This window comes from Aristolochia californica, unplaced genomic scaffold (assembly GCF_029961685.1).
Source record: "Aristolochia californica isolate CCGP_79_NKW_82.1479 unplaced genomic scaffold, dmAriCali1.0.hap1 SCAF_5, whole genome shotgun sequence".
In the NCBI taxonomy this organism is placed as follows: domain Eukaryota; kingdom Viridiplantae; phylum Streptophyta; class Magnoliopsida; order Piperales; family Aristolochiaceae; genus Aristolochia; species Aristolochia californica.
Genome location: NW_027182214.1, coordinates 2607993 through 2628830, shown reverse-complemented (window position 1 = coordinate 2628830; position 20838 = coordinate 2607993). Strand labels below are relative to the sequence as shown.

Genomic DNA, 20838 nt, shown 5'->3' with positions numbered 1-20838 from the left:
ACTACTATTCTCCTCTTTTATCCTCTTTTTCATGTTTGGTTTGTTTTGTCCACACAAGCACAAGTCATTAGAAAGCGTCATCTTCTTCTTCTTCTTCTTGTTTTTTCTCGTATTCTCCTTCTTTTAGGTACTTCCAAAGAAGAAGAGTTATTTTTCTTTCCTAACTTCATATTTTTCAAGCTCTTGCAGGCATAGGAGAAAGTAAACTCAACAAAAGAAAGGATAAAAACTTTTGCAGTCTATGGAGGATCCATCAGAGTGAGTGATTACTCTAGCCATGCGATTTTTATATTTTATCCTAAAAAAAAGAAAACTTTGATTTAACCCTAATATAAGTTTCCATTATTTATAACTTCATTTTTTTAACTATTGTTTTTTTGGAACTTTTCTTAAGTACTTCTCATTTCCTCCTTCAAAGTGAATGCATGTGGAAGTAGATTGAATCTCTTGCAAGCTTATTATTATTTGAATATCAATCATTAAGAATGAGAATAGCATAGAAAGTCATTGGTAGGAGATTATAATGAGAACTATCAATTACCCATGCAAAAGATTTATCATTAAGAAGTCATTAAGAATAAGATTTATCAGTCTTTGTTTGATTTGATCTAATCAACTTGTACTACCTAGGTCTTGTTCGATTTGATCTGGTCGACCCCCATACTAATACTTGAGTCTTGTTCAAAACCTGACTCGATTATTAATCAAATCGATGCATAATTTAGGTTAGTTTTAGGTCAAATAAATGGATCGAATTACGAATTGGTTAATTTGATAAAATAAATTTTGATATTTTTGTTACTTTATTATCGATAATATGTTTTAGTTGTCTCACATGTTTAACCTAAAACCTAAAATGCTCTTACTTAATTTCTAGGGCTTCTAAGTGGTGATGGCCTGATGGGCATGAGCAGTTGTGAACAGTAAATTTTAGTAGACTAGAGAGGGAATTACTAAAATGCCCTTCAAAGGGCACAGAACGGACCAAGCTATTACTTTTTATCCGTGTTCACTTGCTGCGCTCTTCTGACAGTAATCCTCAATAGGTGGCTTGTGTCTAACTTACGCCGTAGGCCTACTGAAATTCGTAGACCTACGGAGCTGGGTCGTCCTCCTCCGAGGCGGGGGGGCAACCGGGAAAGGCACTGGCTGAGAATTCTAGGGTTTCCAGCCGAGCGGCGTGGATACGATGCGGTAGATAGGGTTCTCAGAGAATCCTGTAGTGGAGCCTGATGGGACGATCTCGTGGGGTTCATAACTCTACCGACGAGGATCCAAGCCACAGGTCGTTGTTTTCCCGTTTGTGATCCGTTTGTTTCTTCGGTTTGTGGGCCTTCATGAGTTTTCTGGGTGTTGTTTTGTTTTGAAATTTGAGGCGGTTTGGTGTCTTTTATGTTAAATTTTTTACTCGTTGTAAAGGTAGAAACTTCAGTTTGGAAGTTTGATGGATCACTAAGTGGCCATTTTCTGTATGAAATGCGAATATGGAATGTGTTTGTGTGGAGTATGCGCATTTGGAATTTCTGTGTTTTTCGCGGTGCTGCGGAAGCTTTATCGCTGTAGCTTGGGCATGGGTTATGCACATTTTTGCTAGGTTGAGTTTGTCTGAGTGGAAATATTGGTTTGGAGTTGCTGAAAGTTTTTGGCTTTCACTCATTCTGCAGTATCTACTTCTTGCTTGAGTTCACTTGCTTAGTGCTAATGGAGGGTGTTGATCAAAATTTTAGTTGATTGAATCAATGATAGTAAAAAGTCTTTGGATCCTATTTTTGGAAGTGACTCGGCAATTGTTATGGGATAGATTAGAACAATTTGCTTGCTATGAGGAAGTGAAGTTTGTTCAGTAAAGGTTGGAGCTCCTCTGTGTAATTCATATTCACGAATGGACAGCGCAATAATTTTTTTTCTTTTTTTTTTCCTCTGTAATGATTGTTATTAGGTTTCCTTCATTCATGGAAGTAAAAGGCTAGCTTTTTTATTCACTTTTAGTTAGTTTTACTATTAGAGTTACTTCTATTTCTTTGCATGGTTCATTGGCTATAATTTTTAATATTCCCCTATATTGGACAATTTAGAATTAATAGTTTCTTCACTGCTTATCTAGAGACTTCTCAAATTTTCCCTTTGATTAGTATAATTAAGTTACTTGGGAGCTAGGAAGCGTATGATGGCTGTATTTCATCGTGAGGCAAGTTTTGAAACAGAGATTCAGAAGTGAAGCTGTCTATACAATTCCTTGAGGCAGAGAACCTTGTACCCTCTCAGGAGCCATATATGTGCTTTTTGTTCCTTATTGTATCATTATCATTCATTCCGGAATGGATCAGTTTCTTGTCTTTTTATGAAATTAAAAAGATGATCAAGAATGTTATTATTCTTAGCAATTAAATTAGGTATGGAAGAAGACAGGATTGTGTGGTCATCTGTCAAAATGTTTGGTTATGTTTCATTTGATAAGCCCCAAATTAGATCATGAAACTGGAACTGTGTTAAGCTAAACAAACATCTTCTCTAATCCTACTTCAGTTGTTGTCCCATCTACTGCCATCCCTCCTAACCACTGAAAACTTCTCCATTTTATAGATCAAAGAGAAGAAGGGTCGCTTCCAGTGGGGAAAATTCTGAGACAGCTGCAACAGGTATGTACTTAGAGTTAGACCTATATTTTATTCTCATATGATATGTGATTTAATTTGTAATGAACCTGCTTTGTATTTGTTGATCACTAAAGGATTGTTATGCATATCACAATTTCGTATAACCATTTTGTTAATAGCAGCCAAGATCTTTCTTTATGAAGATACTATCTCCATATATGATATCTCAGTAGAGGTCATTTATCTCCATGTTGATATACATCTGGAGTGTGTTTACTGAACCTGCATGTATCATCCTATTTTAGAAGCTAATTTCTTGCCCAGATGAACAAGGCCACTTAACTCCAGCAGGTGAATACAGATTTTTTTTTTTTTATTAGTTGAGGGGATCCTTGTATTGTGAGCAGAAAATTATGTTGATCTCTGCTTCATTTGTTAGTCATCTTTGTAAGTAACGAAGGTCTTTTGTGGTGACAGGTCAAGGAACAAATGAAGGAAGAAAAGCTCTATTCCATTGCAACTATTGCAACAAGGACATATCGGGCAAAATTCGTATTAAGTGCACCAAATGTCCTGATTTTGATCTTTGTGTTGAGTGCTTTTCTGTGGGAGCTGAAGTTACTCCACATAAAAGTAATCATCCTTATCGAGTTATGGTTAGTAATTTACAGAAAATTTATTTACATGTTAGATCTTTGATCTATTTTTGTACTTGGTTTAGGAGCTAATTTCTTATTTTTTCCCGGTGGCAAAAAAGTTATGGTGTAAACAAGAAAGCTAAAGAAATTTGAATTTGCTGTTGCAGCCAAAAAAAAGCAACAAGAAATTTCTGTTCACAACAATTTTTACTTGAAATGTGACTGACTGTAACATATGGGACTCGAGCTCTTACTAGAGCAGTCAGATATATTCATCCATTGAGTTCTTATTTTGTTCTTCTACGCATTTTTCATGTTCTACTTTTATGTGCAGGATAATTTGTCTTTCCCCCTTATTTATCCTGATTGGAATGCAGACGAAGAGATTTTGATTTTGGAGGTATGTGGTAGATGTTATTGGCACTGTTCTAATTAACTAATGCCTCAAAGGTATAAATTTAATGAATTCGTATTTCAGGGAATTGAGATGTATGGTTTGGGGAACTGGGCAGAAGTTGCTGAGCATGTTGGTACCAAGAGCAAAGCACAATGTATCGACCATTATACAACAGCATATTTGAACTCTCCCTGCTATCCTCTTCCGGTATAACTATTCACAATATTGGTTCAGATTGGTCATTCATGTACACATCTTTATACTATTGACTGTTGCTGTACTGTTAAATTTTCTTCCTGGAAATGCATTTAGCCATTATGATTGGATAAACGATTTGTCTAAATTTCAAATCCCGTTTAGTATATGATCCAGTTTCTGAGTGAATTGAAGATTGGAAAACTACCTTGTGTAGGCTATTGATTACTGCAGGATTGAGGGTCCTTGTGTGGATGAGATTCATATTTGGTTTCCAATATGGATCTGACTTTCAGCACAGGATCCGGCATCTATGTTATTTGTACTCTTAAAATAAAGATATGGACCACACTTATGTTTACATGCCATTTTTCCCACTTTGTTTGCATTGTCTAGGACATGTCTCATGTTGTTGGAAAAAACAGAAAGGAGCTTCTTGCTATGGCAAAAGGACACGGAGAAGGGAAAAAAGGTATGGCAAGTGATGCAGGAAAAGTGTGTGGTTTTTTTCACTCTTCACCACCTGACTTGTTTTTTGCATCATTTACCTTATATATGGACAAATTTTCATGGAAAATAAAGAACACGACGCCCTCCTATAATCAGTCTAGAGCACCTTTAAGGTGTTTTACATTAGTATGCTTGCTAGATCAAAGCAAAGCCCTCCTTAAAGTTTGAAATAATCTTACAAGTTATAACAATACTCTGATTATTTGAAAATAAATAAATAGATAATAAATAAATAAAAGATGAAGGAGAGAATCAGTGGTCTCTCATTCAAACACTACATGGTTACCTGAAACTACACAAATCATGCACATATGGACAGGTTCATTGTTTTAGATGAATTGTAAGGTAATTCTTGCTGGAGTGTCTGTTCCGTGCAAGATGTTTGCAGTCAAGCTCCAAAATTGACAGATGGCACCACATTCAAAGAGTTCAATGGGATGCTGCTGCTTGCTTTATTGGTTTCTTGACCTGATTTGTTGGCACCAACATCTTAGTGTGAGTTGTAAACTAGAGAGTAGTAAAAGAAAAACTGTTTTTTTCTGCTCTGTAGCTAAAGTCATCTTTTATAAATGGTTACAGAACTTTGCATAGTATGCATATAGTTCAGTTTATGTACTTATAGGAAGCATCTTGTGCATCTTTGCATGGTCCATTATTGTATATCTCTGTTCATGAACGTATAGGGCATCACTTTATATGTCTTTCCATGATCCATTATAGTATAGTGTAGTGGGGCATATTTCATTATCAAACTCCCATGGTATTTTTATTTGTTTCTTGACAGGTAGTTCCTTAGAATGGATTCTTATTAATTAAGTTCATTCTTGTTCTGATGCTGGTAGCTTGTGAGTAATACTTCTCCAATTTACTTCTTATTGTTTTAGGATATCCTGTTGCTGGTGATTTAGTTCCAAAGGCAGAATCTCCATTTTCTCCTTCAAGAATCAAGTATGAGGGCTACAAAATTTTGTCATTATTATTTTTTCTTTCTTGAGGAGGAAAAAAGTTGTTGCAGTTAACTTTTAAGTGCACATTTGCTATTAACTATCATATCATTTCTTCGTTTTGATGTTTTACCATTAATATTGTTGGACATGTTCAATAGGATTGAAGATGCCTCAATTGGACGTTCACCATGTAGCTTGACTGCAGGTCGGTCAGGGATAACATTATCTTTATATGCATCATCATCGCCATAGCCTTGTTGGGTTGCTATTGTCATTGTTTTTTTTTCTTTGTTTTGGAGCACATCTTCTTTCATGCTTCACTATTATTTGTTTAGTTTATTGCATGCAAATGCAGCATACTTATCCAAGTTTCTCTTAGAAAGTTATTTTGAGCATATTTACCCCATTTTTATTATTGCATTAGATGGAGATTCTGGAGAGTCCAAGATAAGTGGCATAGGTTGCAGTGCCGTGAAAAAAACATCAAATGTGCTGCAGTCTAAGGATGCACTGGTTGGAATCAAATTAGAGGGTGTGGCAACAGCTGAAGGTACTTTATATGCATGTGTTGCACATGATTGTCAATAACTGATTTCTTTTTAATTATTAATACTGAATTCATGGATCATTTTTCTATGTCAGATTCCCAAATAGATCGCAGTATTGGAGGGAAGAAACCTAAATATTCAGTAGATGAAGGACCGTCTTTGACTGATTTAAGTGGTTACAATCCCAAGAGACAGGAGTTTGACCCTGAATATGATAATGATGCAGAGCAGCCACTTGCAGAGATGGAGTTCAAGGATAATGACTCTGAAACTGATAGAGAACTGAAGCTACGAGTTTTACATATTTACTTATCAAGGCAAGTTCTCAGTATGATGTAAGCACTGTGTTTGAGAAGTGCAGCATTTACTTTCTGTGTGTTGTGCCAATGATTATATATTATAGTGACAAATACTTAAACATATAATTATAATACACAAACAAACAGAGAAGATGCTTTGCCGTGTGAACCTGCAGACTTTGTCTTTCATTGTTTTCAATGATTTTCGGATCCAAAAATAAATGAATGAATAAATAAACAAATGAACTTTTTTTCAGGCTTGATGAGAGAAAGAGGAGAAAGGAATTTATTCTGGAAAGGAAGTTGCTTTATCCTAGTACTTTTGAGAAGGGGCTCTCACCTGAAGAACGAGAGCTCTACGAGCGCTGCAAGGTTTTTATGCGTTATCATTCGCAGGAAGAGCATGAAGCTTTTGTGCAGGGTCTAATTACTGAACGCAATATTCAGAAAAGAATTCAAGAACTTCAGGTATATCTGCAAAATCTCTTTCACTCTAGGGATAACAGTTGCCTGTTGTAAATTCAATGAAGAGATGATATTTTTATCAATAAATTTTGGTTTTCTGTTTGACCTTCATTTTTTGTTCTTTTTGGACCACACATTTAACTTACGGTGTGTCAGCAATGTGTTCTCATGCGTCTCGTGCGTTCTCCTCCACTTCTTTATGAAATTCTTTTATCAGAATCCAGCTACTGTGCCTCATTTGCAATCAAGTGCATATAGTGTGACATATTTTTTGCAGCTTATAAATGTTGTTTTTAATTCTTAATGGCTAAAATTACTCTTTGTGATTAGAAATTATGAATTTTATTCCTTGATCATGTATTTCATCTTCATGGATACATATTTGGCCTGTTTGTTCACGTATGCATACTTATCCATATCTTATGAATCCTAATAGAAGTCTTTTAAGTGGTTTCATACCCTTGCAGTTATTTAGTTACTTCTGTGACTATCTCTTCTGCTAGCATGATAAGCCCTTCTGTCAACAACCATGATTCCATTTCCACTTTTCAGGAATGCCGTGCAGCTGGTTGTCGTACACTTGCTGAAGCAGCTAGATATGAAGCTCAAAAAAGACCCCAAGAGTCGGAAGTGAATGCTCGAAAGCCAAAGGATGGTAGCTCACTTGTTCCAACTGGCAAAGTGGCCCAAAAGTCCAACAGACCTACTAACAGAGAAAAAGTGGAATCTGATGGGAGTCCACGAAGCATTGTTGATAACCACCTTAAAGCAAAGGGGGGTCAATTGGGGCTGGAGTCTGGTAGCAAGGATCCGTCTTCTACGCCTGCACAGGCGATGAGTAAACTGTTGGAGGAGTGGGATATCACAGGACTTCCGGGTGCTGATCTACTATCTGAATCCGTAAGGCACCTAACTTCTTTCCCTCAGTGACGATTTGATTTTTAGCTTTGATATGTGATTAAAAGTTGCATATACCAGCTGCTCTTTCTTGATGGGGACCAATCTTTTGGTGCCTGGACTATTCCTACGGTAGTTTTGGCTTGTTAATAATGATGGATCTTAAATGACAATAGCTGCCTATAGATGTTTGAAATTGTCTTACTGGATGGCTGGGATTAAATAATGTCTTAACAAAACTAGTTGGTTGTTGAAATCTAATATTGGCAAAACTATTTCAAAGCCTACTTGCAAAGCTGTTGAAACTTAGGATTACATGATGTATAATCACAATAGAAGAGGATTAAGGGGTGAGAAAAAAGAAAAAAAAAGTTGTGAATAGAAGATTTTAGGAGGAGAAGAGGAAGAGTGACGAATTTTGAGAAAAGAGGAAGAAGATTAGGGGGTAATTGACTTTTTCAAACCTTCCCCCTTAAGTTGTTTTTATAGATATCAAAAGTACTAATATTATAAGAATACCCTTCACCCTAGTAAGAGTGAATAAGAGACATAATCATGAATTAATTACATCAGTGCTATCTTTATGAGATGACTCTTTTTTTTTTAAACGTATGATTTGACTCTTTATTTACCATCATGCCACCACTGTGTGGGCCTGTGGACTTCTAAGGTAGAACTCAAACAGATTGGCAATCTGAGGATTCATTAGTTGTTCGACTGCATAACAGCACGCTAAACAACAACATAATCCAACTCCTTAAAGAGTCCTAACATGTTTGATTTTCATGTTTTATCAGGAACAAAATCTTTGCTGCCAGAGCAGATTATTGCCTGCACATTATCTAAAGATGCAAGAGACAATAACCCTGGAGATGTACAAAGGTACCATCACCAAGAAATCCGATGCTTATCGGTTTTTCAAAGTTGATGCTAGCAAAGTCGATCGAGTATACGATATGGTAATAAAGAAAGGGTTTGTTAAACGTGAAGATGCCCCTGTTGTTTGATATACATCATGCTAGTAATTTTTCCACCTTGTCCACCCCTTAATGTATGTCTTTCATAAGTTTTTACTCAGAAAGCTTCGCATAATTTCATAATTTGAGAGAAAGCTGGAACCTTTATATTATGAGTAACTTGAAATCGAGAACCCAGATGTACAGATCAGGAATTCCTGCATGAGTTCAATTTTCCAATTTTTATCCAGATTATGATTTCTGAATGATGAATTATAGCCGCTGTAGTGTAAGACTCTGCATTTTGTTGAGGGCTTCTACAACTTATATGCCATCATATATTTGTTAGCATCACTTGTTGTTCCAAACCCATGTTTCTTACTGTTCTTTTTTGTGTTTTATGGAGTAAAAAGTCCAAAAGATAAGAGATTGTTTTTGGTGTGTAATCACAGATAAGAAAATCATGTTCCTTTCGCTAACATTTTCACTAGAAAATTTTTATACAGAAAAGAAATTGGAAACCCACTAGAGGAGACCATAGTCCGGATAAGGGAGATTTATAATCACTCAAATCACCCTCTTTTTCCTTCTCTCTCGGCCTGCGAATTGCAGGGTAGAACAGATATGAAGGCCATAGCATGGGGGCCGTATTTCTTCCCAAAACCAGGATTCTCTCGTCTCCTCCCACTTCCTCAGAATTCCGCCTTGAGACCCACTTCTGCTTCGTCCCTGAAACCCGCTCAAGCCGGACCCCCTAAACAAATTTCCTCAGAACCCACAAAAACCAGTCTCCCAATCTCAGAGACATCGCCTGTTCCCGACAAATTCACAGAAGATGAGCTCTCTCAATTTCTGCCATGCGGGTTTTCCCGGATTGCCTTCTTGACAGCGGCTTCTATCGGTTTTGGCGATGCTGGTGGCAGCCATTGATGCCCAGAAAGCTCTGGTGTAGTTCTCTTATGACTATGCGTATTAGATAGTAAAAGTAGCTTCTGGTTGTACTATTAATGATCTTCCTCCTTTCGCCATTGCATCAATCAAACTTCTGTAATTTAAAAAGACTTAAACATGGTGTCTCTCTAAACCGGTTACATCCAGAAACAAATGCCAGACACCACCAATCTGAAACTCCTCTCCCAAATGCCTGGATTTATTTATTTTTCCAGTAAACTAACAGATCTTCGTCCCAAACAGCAGTTGCAGAAGACTAAAACTTGTATAAATCACTGTTAACTATTGTACAACAGCCAGTTAAACCAAGCCGTTTACTACCGAACACAGCCCTACCATCACCTTTCTATCTCTATGCATCTTATTTACAAAAACACGGTGCAGCATCATCATTCTCATGGCCATTGTTGCAGGTATGTGCAGACAATGCCCTGACTACGTTTAACCTAACAATGTCAACACCCTCATCACCCTCATTAGGATTAGCATCGCCCCCATCTCCATGTATGGAGACTTCTTCTCTACATTGTTGCTTTCTCGCATTTAGCTCTGTCACATCTGAATTATGTGCCTCACGAGTTGAAATTGCAGACCCACCCGACTCTGCCCCTTTGGTGACCACAGAGCAAGTGGAAAATTTGGTGTCAGGGCTGACAGCTGATATAGAAGATAGTATGTCTGGCTTGGACTCAATTTGAACCCACCGGCCCTGAAACCAGTCCATAGAAATCCTAAGATTTTTCCTCTGGATGACTGAGAATAACTCTTCACCTGAGAGAATACGAAATGCAATACATTAAAGGTCCAATTCTAAAGTGATCAACATACACAGGAACAAGAAAAGATTATAAAACAAGGAAATCTTAGTTCCAGCAGCACTATATGGCATCTAGGGTGGAAATCTTTGAATATAGATCACTAGGGCAGAACCAACATTAGCCCAACTGTTGTGGACGAGATCCAGATTGAACCAGAAAAATATGGGAAAAGATGGCCTAAACTAAGGAATATTTCAGAAGTCACACACACACACACACAGACACACATACAGACAATTGTTATATAGGACACAAACATAACCAATAAACATAAATAGCTTGATATGTTAAGAAACTTTGGGGTAAAATAGTTTTAAGTAGGGAATTTTGGGTACTAAACTCGAAAGGGTAAAACAGTGATTAGGAGAGAAAACAGAGGTTCTTGGATGAATGCATGTGCTAGTATATATTTAATAATAGTAGTTACAGTTAGAATGAAAGTAAGAATTAGAGTTAGGGTATAAAGGAAACTACAGTAAAGAGTTGGATTTCTTCCAACTGAATCCTTATTACTGTAAGACTTAAAATCTATAAATAAAAGAGATTCACAAGGATATGCACGTGCTTAGACCCAAACCCTTTTTTTTAATCTTGGGTACAAGAGGCTTTCTCTCACTCTTTTTTCTCTCTAGTGAGTACTGTTGAGGTCCTGGGTTAAGTACTTAGCTTTCCGCTACCTACCAGGCCGGTCTTTTGGATAGTATTGGCTAGGTGCTCAAACATTTGGTATCAGAGCTAGGTTAAGTGTTTGGCTTTCCGCTACCTACCAGACTGGTCTTTTGGGTAATATTGGCTAGGTACTCAACATTTAGTATCAGAGCAGGTGCTACGTCGCGTGTTCGACTCCTGGTGTGGGCAATCGCGTCGACCCAGACGCAGGCGACCATGTAATAGTGGACCTCGTCACTATGTGTTAAGCCGTTGTGGCGGTCATAAAGTTGGGTCGTCGTGGACATTGGCTCATGAAGGTGGGTTTATTGTTGTGGTCTTGGGTTAAGTACTTGGCTTTCTGCTACCTACCAGGCCGGTCTTTTGGGTAGTATTGGCTAGATGCTCAACAAGTACATGACCCTAATATGATATCAATATGCTAAAAACAGATATGGGTCCATCCGAAATGATTAGCCAAAGTTAGAATGTCTCTAATGCATATCTTTCAAAGCTTAAACTAATGCATATCTATTGTCTCACAACTTCTCACTCTCAGACGATTGGCCGAAGAACCACAATGTCATCGGACTTTCATCCATCAACATGAAAAAATAGAAAAGAAAATTGAGAACTTTTGGGCACTATAAATAATTGGAAATATGATGTTGAAAGAGTAAAAAAAATCAGAAGAGTGCTCAAGTTTGGCAATGGAGCCAATGCAAATACAGATTCCTAAAGAAAATGTCATGGACTGGAACAAGCCAGTTATCTTAAAAATTGGACAACAGAACAAAATTCAATGGCGAACTGGGTTTGGACTAGAGTAAGAACAGCCAATCACGTTTCAATAGAACAAGTATTAATTCAGAAAATAAAAGAATAAACCATGAAGATCAATTGTAGTGAGGGTAAGAAGGTCAATACTCAAACCAAAAATACCTAGGAAACCAACATCTCAAGGTTAATCTTTTAGAATAGATTAGAAGGGAGATATACTAAGTTTAGATCTTTTTTTCTTCGTCTTCTGAGAACAAGTTTAGTCTTGAACTAACATATCATGTTGTTATTGATTATAGTAATGTTTAAGGGTCACATAAGGAGATTTGTTTAATGGATTCTAGGTAGGGCTAGTTATAGTATTAGGATTGTCAATTTCCACCTTCACGAAATTTTTTGCTTTTTTTTTCCTGAATATTGATTACCCACACACACTACAACCAATATCACTGTTGATAGTTGCACCCACGACCTCAAAATAGAACCCAACTCACCAAAGGCCCAATCCAAAGGATTTTTTTTGTTATCGTCTGACATGTGAGTAGAATACAGTTTAGGTGTTTCAATGTTTATTTGTTTTTCTATCATTTGCTATATTGGATATTTCTTAAATGGGAAAAACAACTAGCAAACATTTCTCCAAGAATTTTACATGTTCAAATCCAGAATAAATCCCAATTAGATACAATGGGATCATGAGATCCTGCCTTGACAATGCAGAAATTTTGGACACCAATATCTAAACTCCAATTTGGGATCCCTAACTAAAAGCTTTATAAGGGAGTCATACCAGGGAAATAAACTTGCAAAGCATCATCACCAAAATTTTCAACTCCAGTTACGACTCCTTCCCACCATCCATCATTCCACCAAGAATCCACAGGGGTCCCAACCTTGAAAGTTACCAGATCTTGCTTCTCACTGGGAGGGCAAGGCCGTATTGTAAGGCGATCCTGACATCTCATGCCTAACTTATCATGAGCAGCTGCTCTAAATGCAGGGATCCACTCCTGAAATGAAGAGTAAAAATATGACATTGTTGTTAAGGATTACTTAACAAACTTCCAAACAGAAATAGCAAAATCAATAAGATATAAAAAAATCCGAAGAATGTACTACAAAAACTAAAATACAATGTTCCTTTTCCAACTAACTAGTTCTCTCTTTTTCCTGAAATGAACCTAGTAGTCACACCATCCTGCATTCCTTGCAGTCACATATATGTATTGGCAAAAGAAAAGCCAGCAAGCACACTCAATAGCCAGAGACAATGTCTACTTTTTGGATTCAGGAGACATCATCAGCCAAATGTGACTAAATCTCATGAAAAATACTTAAAAGAAATACATATATGGCAAGTTTGACTTAATTTCTCACAAGTGGGTTTGCTGTAAATGTGATCCACTATATGTAAGACATCAGAAAGAATCATCCTCAACAACATCAAAAATCACTTGGCTATGAGACATGAATTGATGAAATCATTTATTTATTTGATGCAAAAGTTCCTGTGATTACTAGGAAACACAGTTTAAACGGTAACATAAGTTTCACAAAAGATTTCCAATAAACAAAAGAAAAGCAGGAGAAACCTATTTAAGAATTAAAAAGATACCATGTATTTCTTACCTGAAGGAATCTCCGGTACAAGGAACTCTTTAAAGCAGAAATCAATTAGTATCCTTAGTTTAAATCATAAAAAAAAAAACAATATCGCCAATCATTTTGTTTGTAATTATATAAAAAACACACAAGATAAATAGGTGAACATTTCTTGTGTTGTTTATCTAATTGACACATTATTAGACAAGGAAAAAGGAAAAGAAAAGCATTCAATAAATTATCATGTGTCAAATAATACATATAAAAGAAGAGAAAGACGGTCTGCACATTCCAATGTTATATCTATCAACCGATACTTAACATGTTTGGACATTCCGGATGGAATTCTATCAACCAATACAAAATTTGTGGCAGCTACAACCACCGACATTTATTACAGTTTTGGCACCGCATATGGTTCATGACAATGATATGTGGCCATGAAAAACATAACCTAAGCCACATATTACTGGATCAATTTCTCTGGGTAAAAACTGCATTATTTTTTAATAAAAATTCCTATAACACACATTTGTTGTTCAAAATTCCATGCACAATATTGTGCATACCAGAGAATAAATTGTTTTCTAACCCACCAAAGAAGGGACAAATGATATGCCATGAACCTCTAATTATTAGGCGCATAGTTCACATGTATGGACACTTCGCTACCGTGTTATGGGACATCCTGGTTATGGGCCTGAGTTAAGTACCTATGTCTTCCGCTCCTAACAGGCCGGTCTTTTGGGTAGTTGGCTAGGTGCTTAACATTTGGTATCAGAGCCGACCCTCAGTCGCGAGTTTGACTCCCGACAACGCTGCAATGGCTGGATTTAAATACTAGTAGGCCGTAGGATAAAAACCCGGGTCGGGCCAGTGTCGCTGCATCGCACGCAAAGGCTGGATTAAAATACAGGTAGGTCGTAGGATAAAAACCCGGGTCGGGCCTGTGTCGTTGTGCCGCCGTGGTCGTCGGCTCGCGAAGGGGGGGTGTGATGTTATGGGACATCCTGGTTATGGGGCTGAGTTAAGTACCTATGTCTTCCGCTCTTAACAGGCCGGTCTTTTGGGTAGTATTGGCTAGGTGCTTAATATACCGACAAACCAGGGGCCCAATTGTAGCAATTACCTATCCATAATTAAAAGGCCTTTCTTGATTGAAAATGAGGTTAACAGTTGGTAGTTTTTTATAATGATTACCACCTGGCATTTCAACCTTGACTTCCTCCAACTTCATATTTGTCTTAGCATCTTTCATTTATAATGAAACCTTTGATCAATAAAGACAGGTTTCTTTCACATGCAGCACATTTATAGAGAATACTTCCACTTGTGAGCTTAAGAATTAAAAGGGGCCTACTCCCAAAAACATACAGAATTTAGCAAGCAGAAAAAGAATGTAGACATAAGTATGAAGGTCAGGTTCACCCCAATTTTTAAATTAGCCACTTTATGTAAGATTTAACAGCTACATTATTCATTTCTTCTTATCCTACATATTTTTCTGTTCTTATGTGATCATGAATGTGGACTTAAGTATGAAGGTCAGGTTCACCCCCATTTTTAGATTAGGCACTTGATGTAAGATTTAACAGCAACATTATTCATTTCTTCTTATTCTACATAATTTTTCCTTTCTTATGTGATCATGAATGTGAACTTAAGTATGAAGGTCAGGTTCACCCCGATTTTTAAATTAGCCACTCGATGTAAGATTTAACAGCTGCATTATTCATTACTTTATATTCTACATATTTTTCCTTTCTTAGTTTTCTGATTTTTAAATTTTTTACTCATGTAAACATAATGGTAAATATAGTGGATGAATTGGTAATTTTTTAAAAGATATGACTTTTACGGAGGGAAAATGTTGGGTGCAACCAATATAGTATCTGTAATTGCTAAACCAGATTTTTTGAGACATAAGATTCCAGTACAAAGAATCACATACCTCTAGCTTGCCACAACCATCTTCATTCTGCAGATCATTATATTGAACCTTGATCTGCTTCCGAGAAATGCTTAACACTGTGCACCGAAACCAACACCCTCTAATGCCACTATCTTGACACAGTATTTCAATCTTTTCATCCACCTTAAAAGGTAGCAAGACTGACTGAGAGGTCCCAATATACTTGATAGCCAAAGGCTTTCTACCTGATAATCGAAATCTCAAATTCTGATAATCAGGTCCACAGAATGTGATTTGTGTCCCATGGCCTGAAATTCCAACATTTGAATAAGTTGTACCACTTTTCTGATGCCCTCTACTTCTAGATCTTTTCTGCCCTTTTTTGGCACTTTGTCCAGGGCTATAATCTTCATCCTCCTGACTTGACTTTTGGTTAGAAGCATCAAACACATCAACGCATGAAAGAATGGGTTGGTTGAAATAGCCATGTAACTTACTTAGATTGAAGGGCTTAATTCTATTATTACGGAACTGCCTAAAGCAAAGATGAATATGGACAGAAGACACATATGGAAGTCCAGCCAAGCATTTCTCATAATGTTCGGGGGTTAAAATGGTCGCAAGACCATTCACACATTCTGCACTAATTACTTGGGCATAAGGTGTGATGAAGACTTCTTTTGGATGAGGGACAGGAGGAGGGATTCGAATCCTGCCAACAACTTCTCTGCTCTGGTGAAACCACCGGACCCTGACTTTCTTCTGCCCTTTCTTGTCTTCATACATATCTTCCAAGTACGCAAGATAGTGGTTTTCCTCTTCAGCCATGACAAGAACAAATGAATGAATCTGCACATGCAAATTGTGAAAGTAAAAGAATAATAAGTCATATTACAGAGTACATAAATAAACAAATGAAATAACAGAAACTTGAAGCAAAGCGTAAATTTTACAGGTATTGTGGTCCCATTGCGCGAAAATGCTTGATAATGTTTAAGCTGTTTACCACAAGCCCAAGCAGCACCAGACCACGTGATATCCGAGTCATGACCCCTTAGTTTCCGTGCAAAGCCCTAAATAGGAAAAGCATGATTTAGCAGAGATAAATTTGACAAGAACTATAAATATTACATCTTTACATGGATATTCAGATGGACCGATACCGAGTGGTTGTGCAAGTAGACGTCATGATCCTCAGGTTCCTTTACAGATAAATCAGCACCAGAATTTTGGCTTGAATAATTTGCTGGCAACTCTGTCAATAAAACAACTGGAACTAGCTAAGCAATAATCCAAAACCATCAGTTTAAGATGCCAAGATAATAAAAAAAAAAAATTTTAAATTTAAAAAAAAAAAAGACATGATGCTCCAAATGTATCTCAGACAACCTTACATAGAGAATCTGGATCAGAAACGTGTCAAGAATATGCAGAATAACACAAGCTCCAGTCCATAGAGACTCATATCTGCCCCATGAATACATACAAGTACAAGAGTCAAGAGTGTTACAGAACTAAAATGTATTACCCAGGAAAGATTTGTTAAGTAATGAAGGGATGTAACCGCCCCGGCAGGCGAAACAATCGTCCCCAAGAAACCAAGAAATGTAATCTGTTAACAATGAAATATTGTCCACCTTTTCAATCTTGGTCTCCTAATCAAAAAGTCAAGAGGTACATTAAAAGAAGGAGATCTGAATTCTTCAACTGGCGAAGGGATGTAACCGCCCCGGCAGGCGAAACAATCGTCCCCAAGAAACCAAGAAATGTAATCTGTTAACAATGAAATATTGTCCACCTTTTCAATCTTGGTCTCCTAATCAAAAAGTCAAGAGGTACATTAAAAGAAGGAGATCTGAATTCTTCAACTGGCCCCCTGTTAAGATTTATGCTTTGAGCCACACCTAGAAGAAATTTACTGATTGAGGGTCCTTGCCCAAGAAAAGGGATGAGTAATGTTATTTGACTTCGTTGACTAGCTACTGGTACTGCTCAGAAGATGGCCCTTTCCAAATTAGTTTAGTATTACTCTCCTTAGAGCTGAAAGGCAAGAGTAGCTGCTCGAAGGGCTCCCTCATCAGAGAGACTTCTATCTAGATTCCTACAAACACTTCCATCTAGTGGCCTTCAGTGAGATGTGACGGTAGCTTATAAGACTGGGAAGTGTCATGTCCAGGGGTAAAAAGCATGGGATATGACACAACAGGATCCAATCTTTTGCCAACAAAACTGTAGGAAATACACACATATGTGATATTTTATATCACCTGATCAACTGCATAGAGGCTTACCCAGTTTCTCCTCGGTGCAAGTTTTCTGGGTACTAAATACACAAACAGTCTAGCTTATGCATTACAGCAACGAAAATGCTGTTTAAGAAAATTCAAAATCCTTTCTCGTATCACATGTGTACTAGTTGATCTCTTTACTCTCAACATTGCTCTTTGGATTTTATAATGGGATTATAAAGTTGCATAGACAAGAGTTTCATCTCTCCAACATCTTTTATCAAGGTTTTCCTTAAACATGGTTATTCTGGAATGCATGTAGAATAAGAAAAAAGCAAACATGAAAATGAAACACATTTCTCACGGAAAATGGGAAACAGAGCCTTGTGCTTGTCTGTATCCTACTCCTACATGAACATTTTTATGACATAGTTAACCTCCAGAAATTCTTTTTAAGGATGCATTCCACACCATTTCATTAGGGATAAAAGTAATAATCTTAAGTAATAATCCAACCAATTGACTCGTGAAAAGGAAGAATCCAGCACATTCAGATGAAATCAAATTTCAAGTTCATTAGCACACAGACATATATAAGAAGATATATAGATGGATAGCTCAGTAGCACATTTAATAATCAATATCTCATCCAGGAAAGAACAAACTGCAGCAATTTAATGTGTTTATCTATGACAGGAGTCATGTATCAACTTAGTGTCATGTCACATAACAGACCATAGACAACAAACTAATCAACTCAACTTATTCTCCCTTGTGATAACCTTACTGGTGCAAGGAAGTGTTCTATTTCAATTATCATTAACTGAAATCAGTGTCCCATCCAGATAAATTTCCCTCAAACACATGCTGTAAGGTGGAAGCTTCATAAGTATAAACAACTATGATGCAATCAGACATGACAACTCTCAAAGAGATAAAATTACCATAAAGAAGTTCAAAGAAAAGGAGCTAAACAGATAATTACTTGAAGAATCTTGCAAAGAGTTCTTCTTTGACAGCAATGAGGTAAGCCAATTGACAACTTCTCTTCTTGACCTCCATTTAAAGCAAGTATTATTGGATTTATCTGAGCCATAAACCCTGGAGAAATCATCTGAAACGACATATACCATGTGTCTAAGACTCCTCTCCGTACCAACAACGGCAAGAACAGGATCCCCAGCAGAATCCTTGAAGTAATAATGAACCACACGATTTCCTTTCTCTTGTGAAACAAACTGCTCCTCCCATTCCACAAAACTTTGACTGCTCGTGGAAGTCTCCATGGAGTAAGCCTAATATTCCAAGCGTACAGATAAAATTAATCCAACTGAAAAATACAGAAACTTTCATAACATCCAAGGCCGCCAAAAAGTTTATGCAGAGAACCCAGGAATTATGATTCAAGAGAGCTGTGCCTGACAAAACCACTTGCTTGAAAAGACTGCATGACTTTAAATTTTGCAACAGAAAGTTGTTCCTATCATTTGTCCACTGAAAAAGAAGATATAAAAAACTCAGGGCAGGAGAGTAGAGGAACATAATATGGCTTTCGGTGGAGGTAAAACGAAATAGCAATTTTCAGTGATCGTGGGATGATAGGAAAACTGGAAATGAGCAAAAAGTCAGGAAAAGATTTTCGCCAAGGAAAAAGGAGAAAAACAAAATGCTCTACTAGAATGTGGAGCCTTTTTCCGCCGACGCAGAAAGCAAAAAATGATAGCAACAGCCCAAATAAGTTCAAAGCCCAAACAAATGATTTGTGAGTTTTCTGATAAAACTTTCAGAAGTAAAAACGTTGAAAGCAATCTAAAATTCTTTTTCAATCGCTTCACGCATTTCAGCTTAAGCTACGGAAATCCCATTACGAGAGGTATTTCTTAAGTCTTAAGCTCTAACCTTGTCTTCAGGACCCTAACTGAGCAATATTGACTCGGATATTTCGTCCAACATGTAAAAGCCCATGTTCGCTTCAGAAATCTCCCCCTCGGTTGCCAGTTTCCACCACAACCGACAGGCAGCTAACTATCCAAGAAAAAGTCCAGACTATTGAGCCTTGTACCCATGTCTCGCCATAGGTGGCTAAACAGATGAAAGTAAAAACACTGCAATTTTCCAGATTCCTGCCAGAATGAAAAGAAAATAAACCCGGGAAGAAACTCAGGCCTTCATGCCACGCACAAAACTAAGAAAAAGCTCTGAAAAAGGGGCAGGGTCCGGAGACTCAATCCAGAAAAAATAATTACGGAAGGAGCATTCTAAAGCAACACAGATATTAAAAAAATCTCCAGGTTCAGATATATAGTTCCGAACTGCTCCCCAAGAGGGTCAAACCTAACAGCTAACAGGATATGGATTTGTTCGACAGTACCTCAGGCAAGACTATGTAGCCTGCCTTCTACCCTGACGCTTGGATTCTTACCAGTACCGAAGGACTAGTTTGTCCCAGGAAGAAGAAAATAGACAAAGCAGGAACTACATAGAGAAGCAGAGAATAAGATGGCACTGACTGAAAACTCCCAGAGAGACGGGATCGGTTCTGGATTGCACTTTGGGGACCGCGGCCAGCAGAGGAAGATGGACAGCAGTACCACCGGAGGAAGAAAACACAAGCTGCAGGTATTCCAACATATAAGGGGGGAGGTAAGCCCTGATTCCTGAACTCCTCTTATCCTCGACTCCCTTTGTGGCAGAGGCCCCAGGAAGAGTGGAAGCTGTGATGTGAATCACCAACAACAAATAAAACGGTCGCCAGTGAAACTAGAGGTGAATTTCAACGAAGTGGACCCTCTGCCTCCAGCACCTCTTACGGGTCAGAAACTCAGACGACTCGTTTGGAATCCATGAGTTTGAATCGGATCAACTGGAAGAAGCACATTCGTTCAGCTTCATTTGTTTATTGATTCAGGTTTTTTGACAAGGGTTATTGGATCCTGTTCCTATCTAGTGATGGGACGGATTGAAACTGTAGATGTCAGGCAATAGGAATAGCTGCAATGAACGGAAAGGGAGTTTTAGGCTTTTAGCCCTGGGCTATTCTTCCATGGCTTGCAGCCCGTACCAGGCTTGCGAGAAGGGCTAACAGGCCCCAAGCCCCGGACCACCTGAAGCAGGGTGGCACATTTGGGTGGGTTGAAACGAGAGGGGAGGGGGCAACCGCCCCAGTTTGTGTAGTGGCACAGGTAGTATTGACCCTGCCAAAAGGGCCAAGTTAAACTAACTAGTGAAGAAAACCCTTTACCTGTGAGGGCGGGTTGTGCCCCCCTATTGCTACTTTGGACCTACTTGCTGCCATATGCACACACCCTGGCTTCTTCTAGCAATAGTGGCACCTGTGCTTCACTTAGAGGTGTGAGCATCAGAGACTTGGTTTTCTTGGTATATCAATTTTAATGATGAGATGAAGTGTTGTAAATATAATAAAGTAAAATGACATTTTGGTTAATAAGT

The 20838-nt window shown here is 37.8% G+C and overlaps 2 protein-coding genes across 4 annotated transcripts; one reads left to right on the top strand and one right to left on the bottom strand.

Moving 5' to 3' along the window:
• Nucleotides 1–1079: 1079 nt before the first annotated feature.
• Nucleotides 1080–8699, top strand: LOC137965775 (transcriptional adapter ADA2-like). 2 transcript variants are annotated; one of them, XM_068812117.1, is made up of 13 exons: nt 1080–1285; nt 2584–2639; nt 3075–3253; nt 3570–3635; nt 3714–3839; nt 4224–4299; nt 5222–5285; nt 5443–5489; nt 5709–5834; nt 5927–6149; nt 6389–6599; nt 7149–7496; nt 8291–8699. In XM_068812117.1, exons 1-13 carry the CDS (start codon nt 1233–1235, stop codon nt 8498–8500), a joined length of 1785 nt encoding a protein of 594 aa, XP_068668218.1. In that variant the 5' UTR covers nt 1080–1232; the 3' UTR covers nt 8501–8699. The 2 variants fall into 2 exon arrangements, with proteins under 2 accessions (XP_068668218.1, XP_068668217.1); XM_068812116.1 differs by having other exon boundaries at nt 5927–6167.
• A 413-nt stretch (nt 8700–9112) lies between these two features.
• On the bottom strand, nt 9113–20126 carry LOC137966636 (uncharacterized). Of its 2 annotated transcripts, XM_068813320.1 has the most exons (8): nt 19899–20126; nt 19288–19511; nt 18374–18683; nt 16324–16415; nt 16114–16233; nt 15200–16009; nt 12437–12656; nt 9113–10171 (listed from the first exon to the last, which is right to left on the bottom strand). In XM_068813320.1, the coding sequence occupies exons 3-8, from the start codon at nt 18672–18674 to the stop codon at nt 9762–9764; spliced, it is 1953 nt and encodes a 650-aa protein (XP_068669421.1). In that variant the 5' UTR covers nt 18675–18683; nt 19288–19511; nt 19899–20126; the 3' UTR covers nt 9113–9761. The 2 variants fall into 2 exon arrangements, with proteins under 2 accessions (XP_068669421.1, XP_068669422.1); XM_068813321.1 differs by having other exon boundaries at nt 19288–20126.
• Nucleotides 20127–20838: the final 712 nt, after the last annotated feature.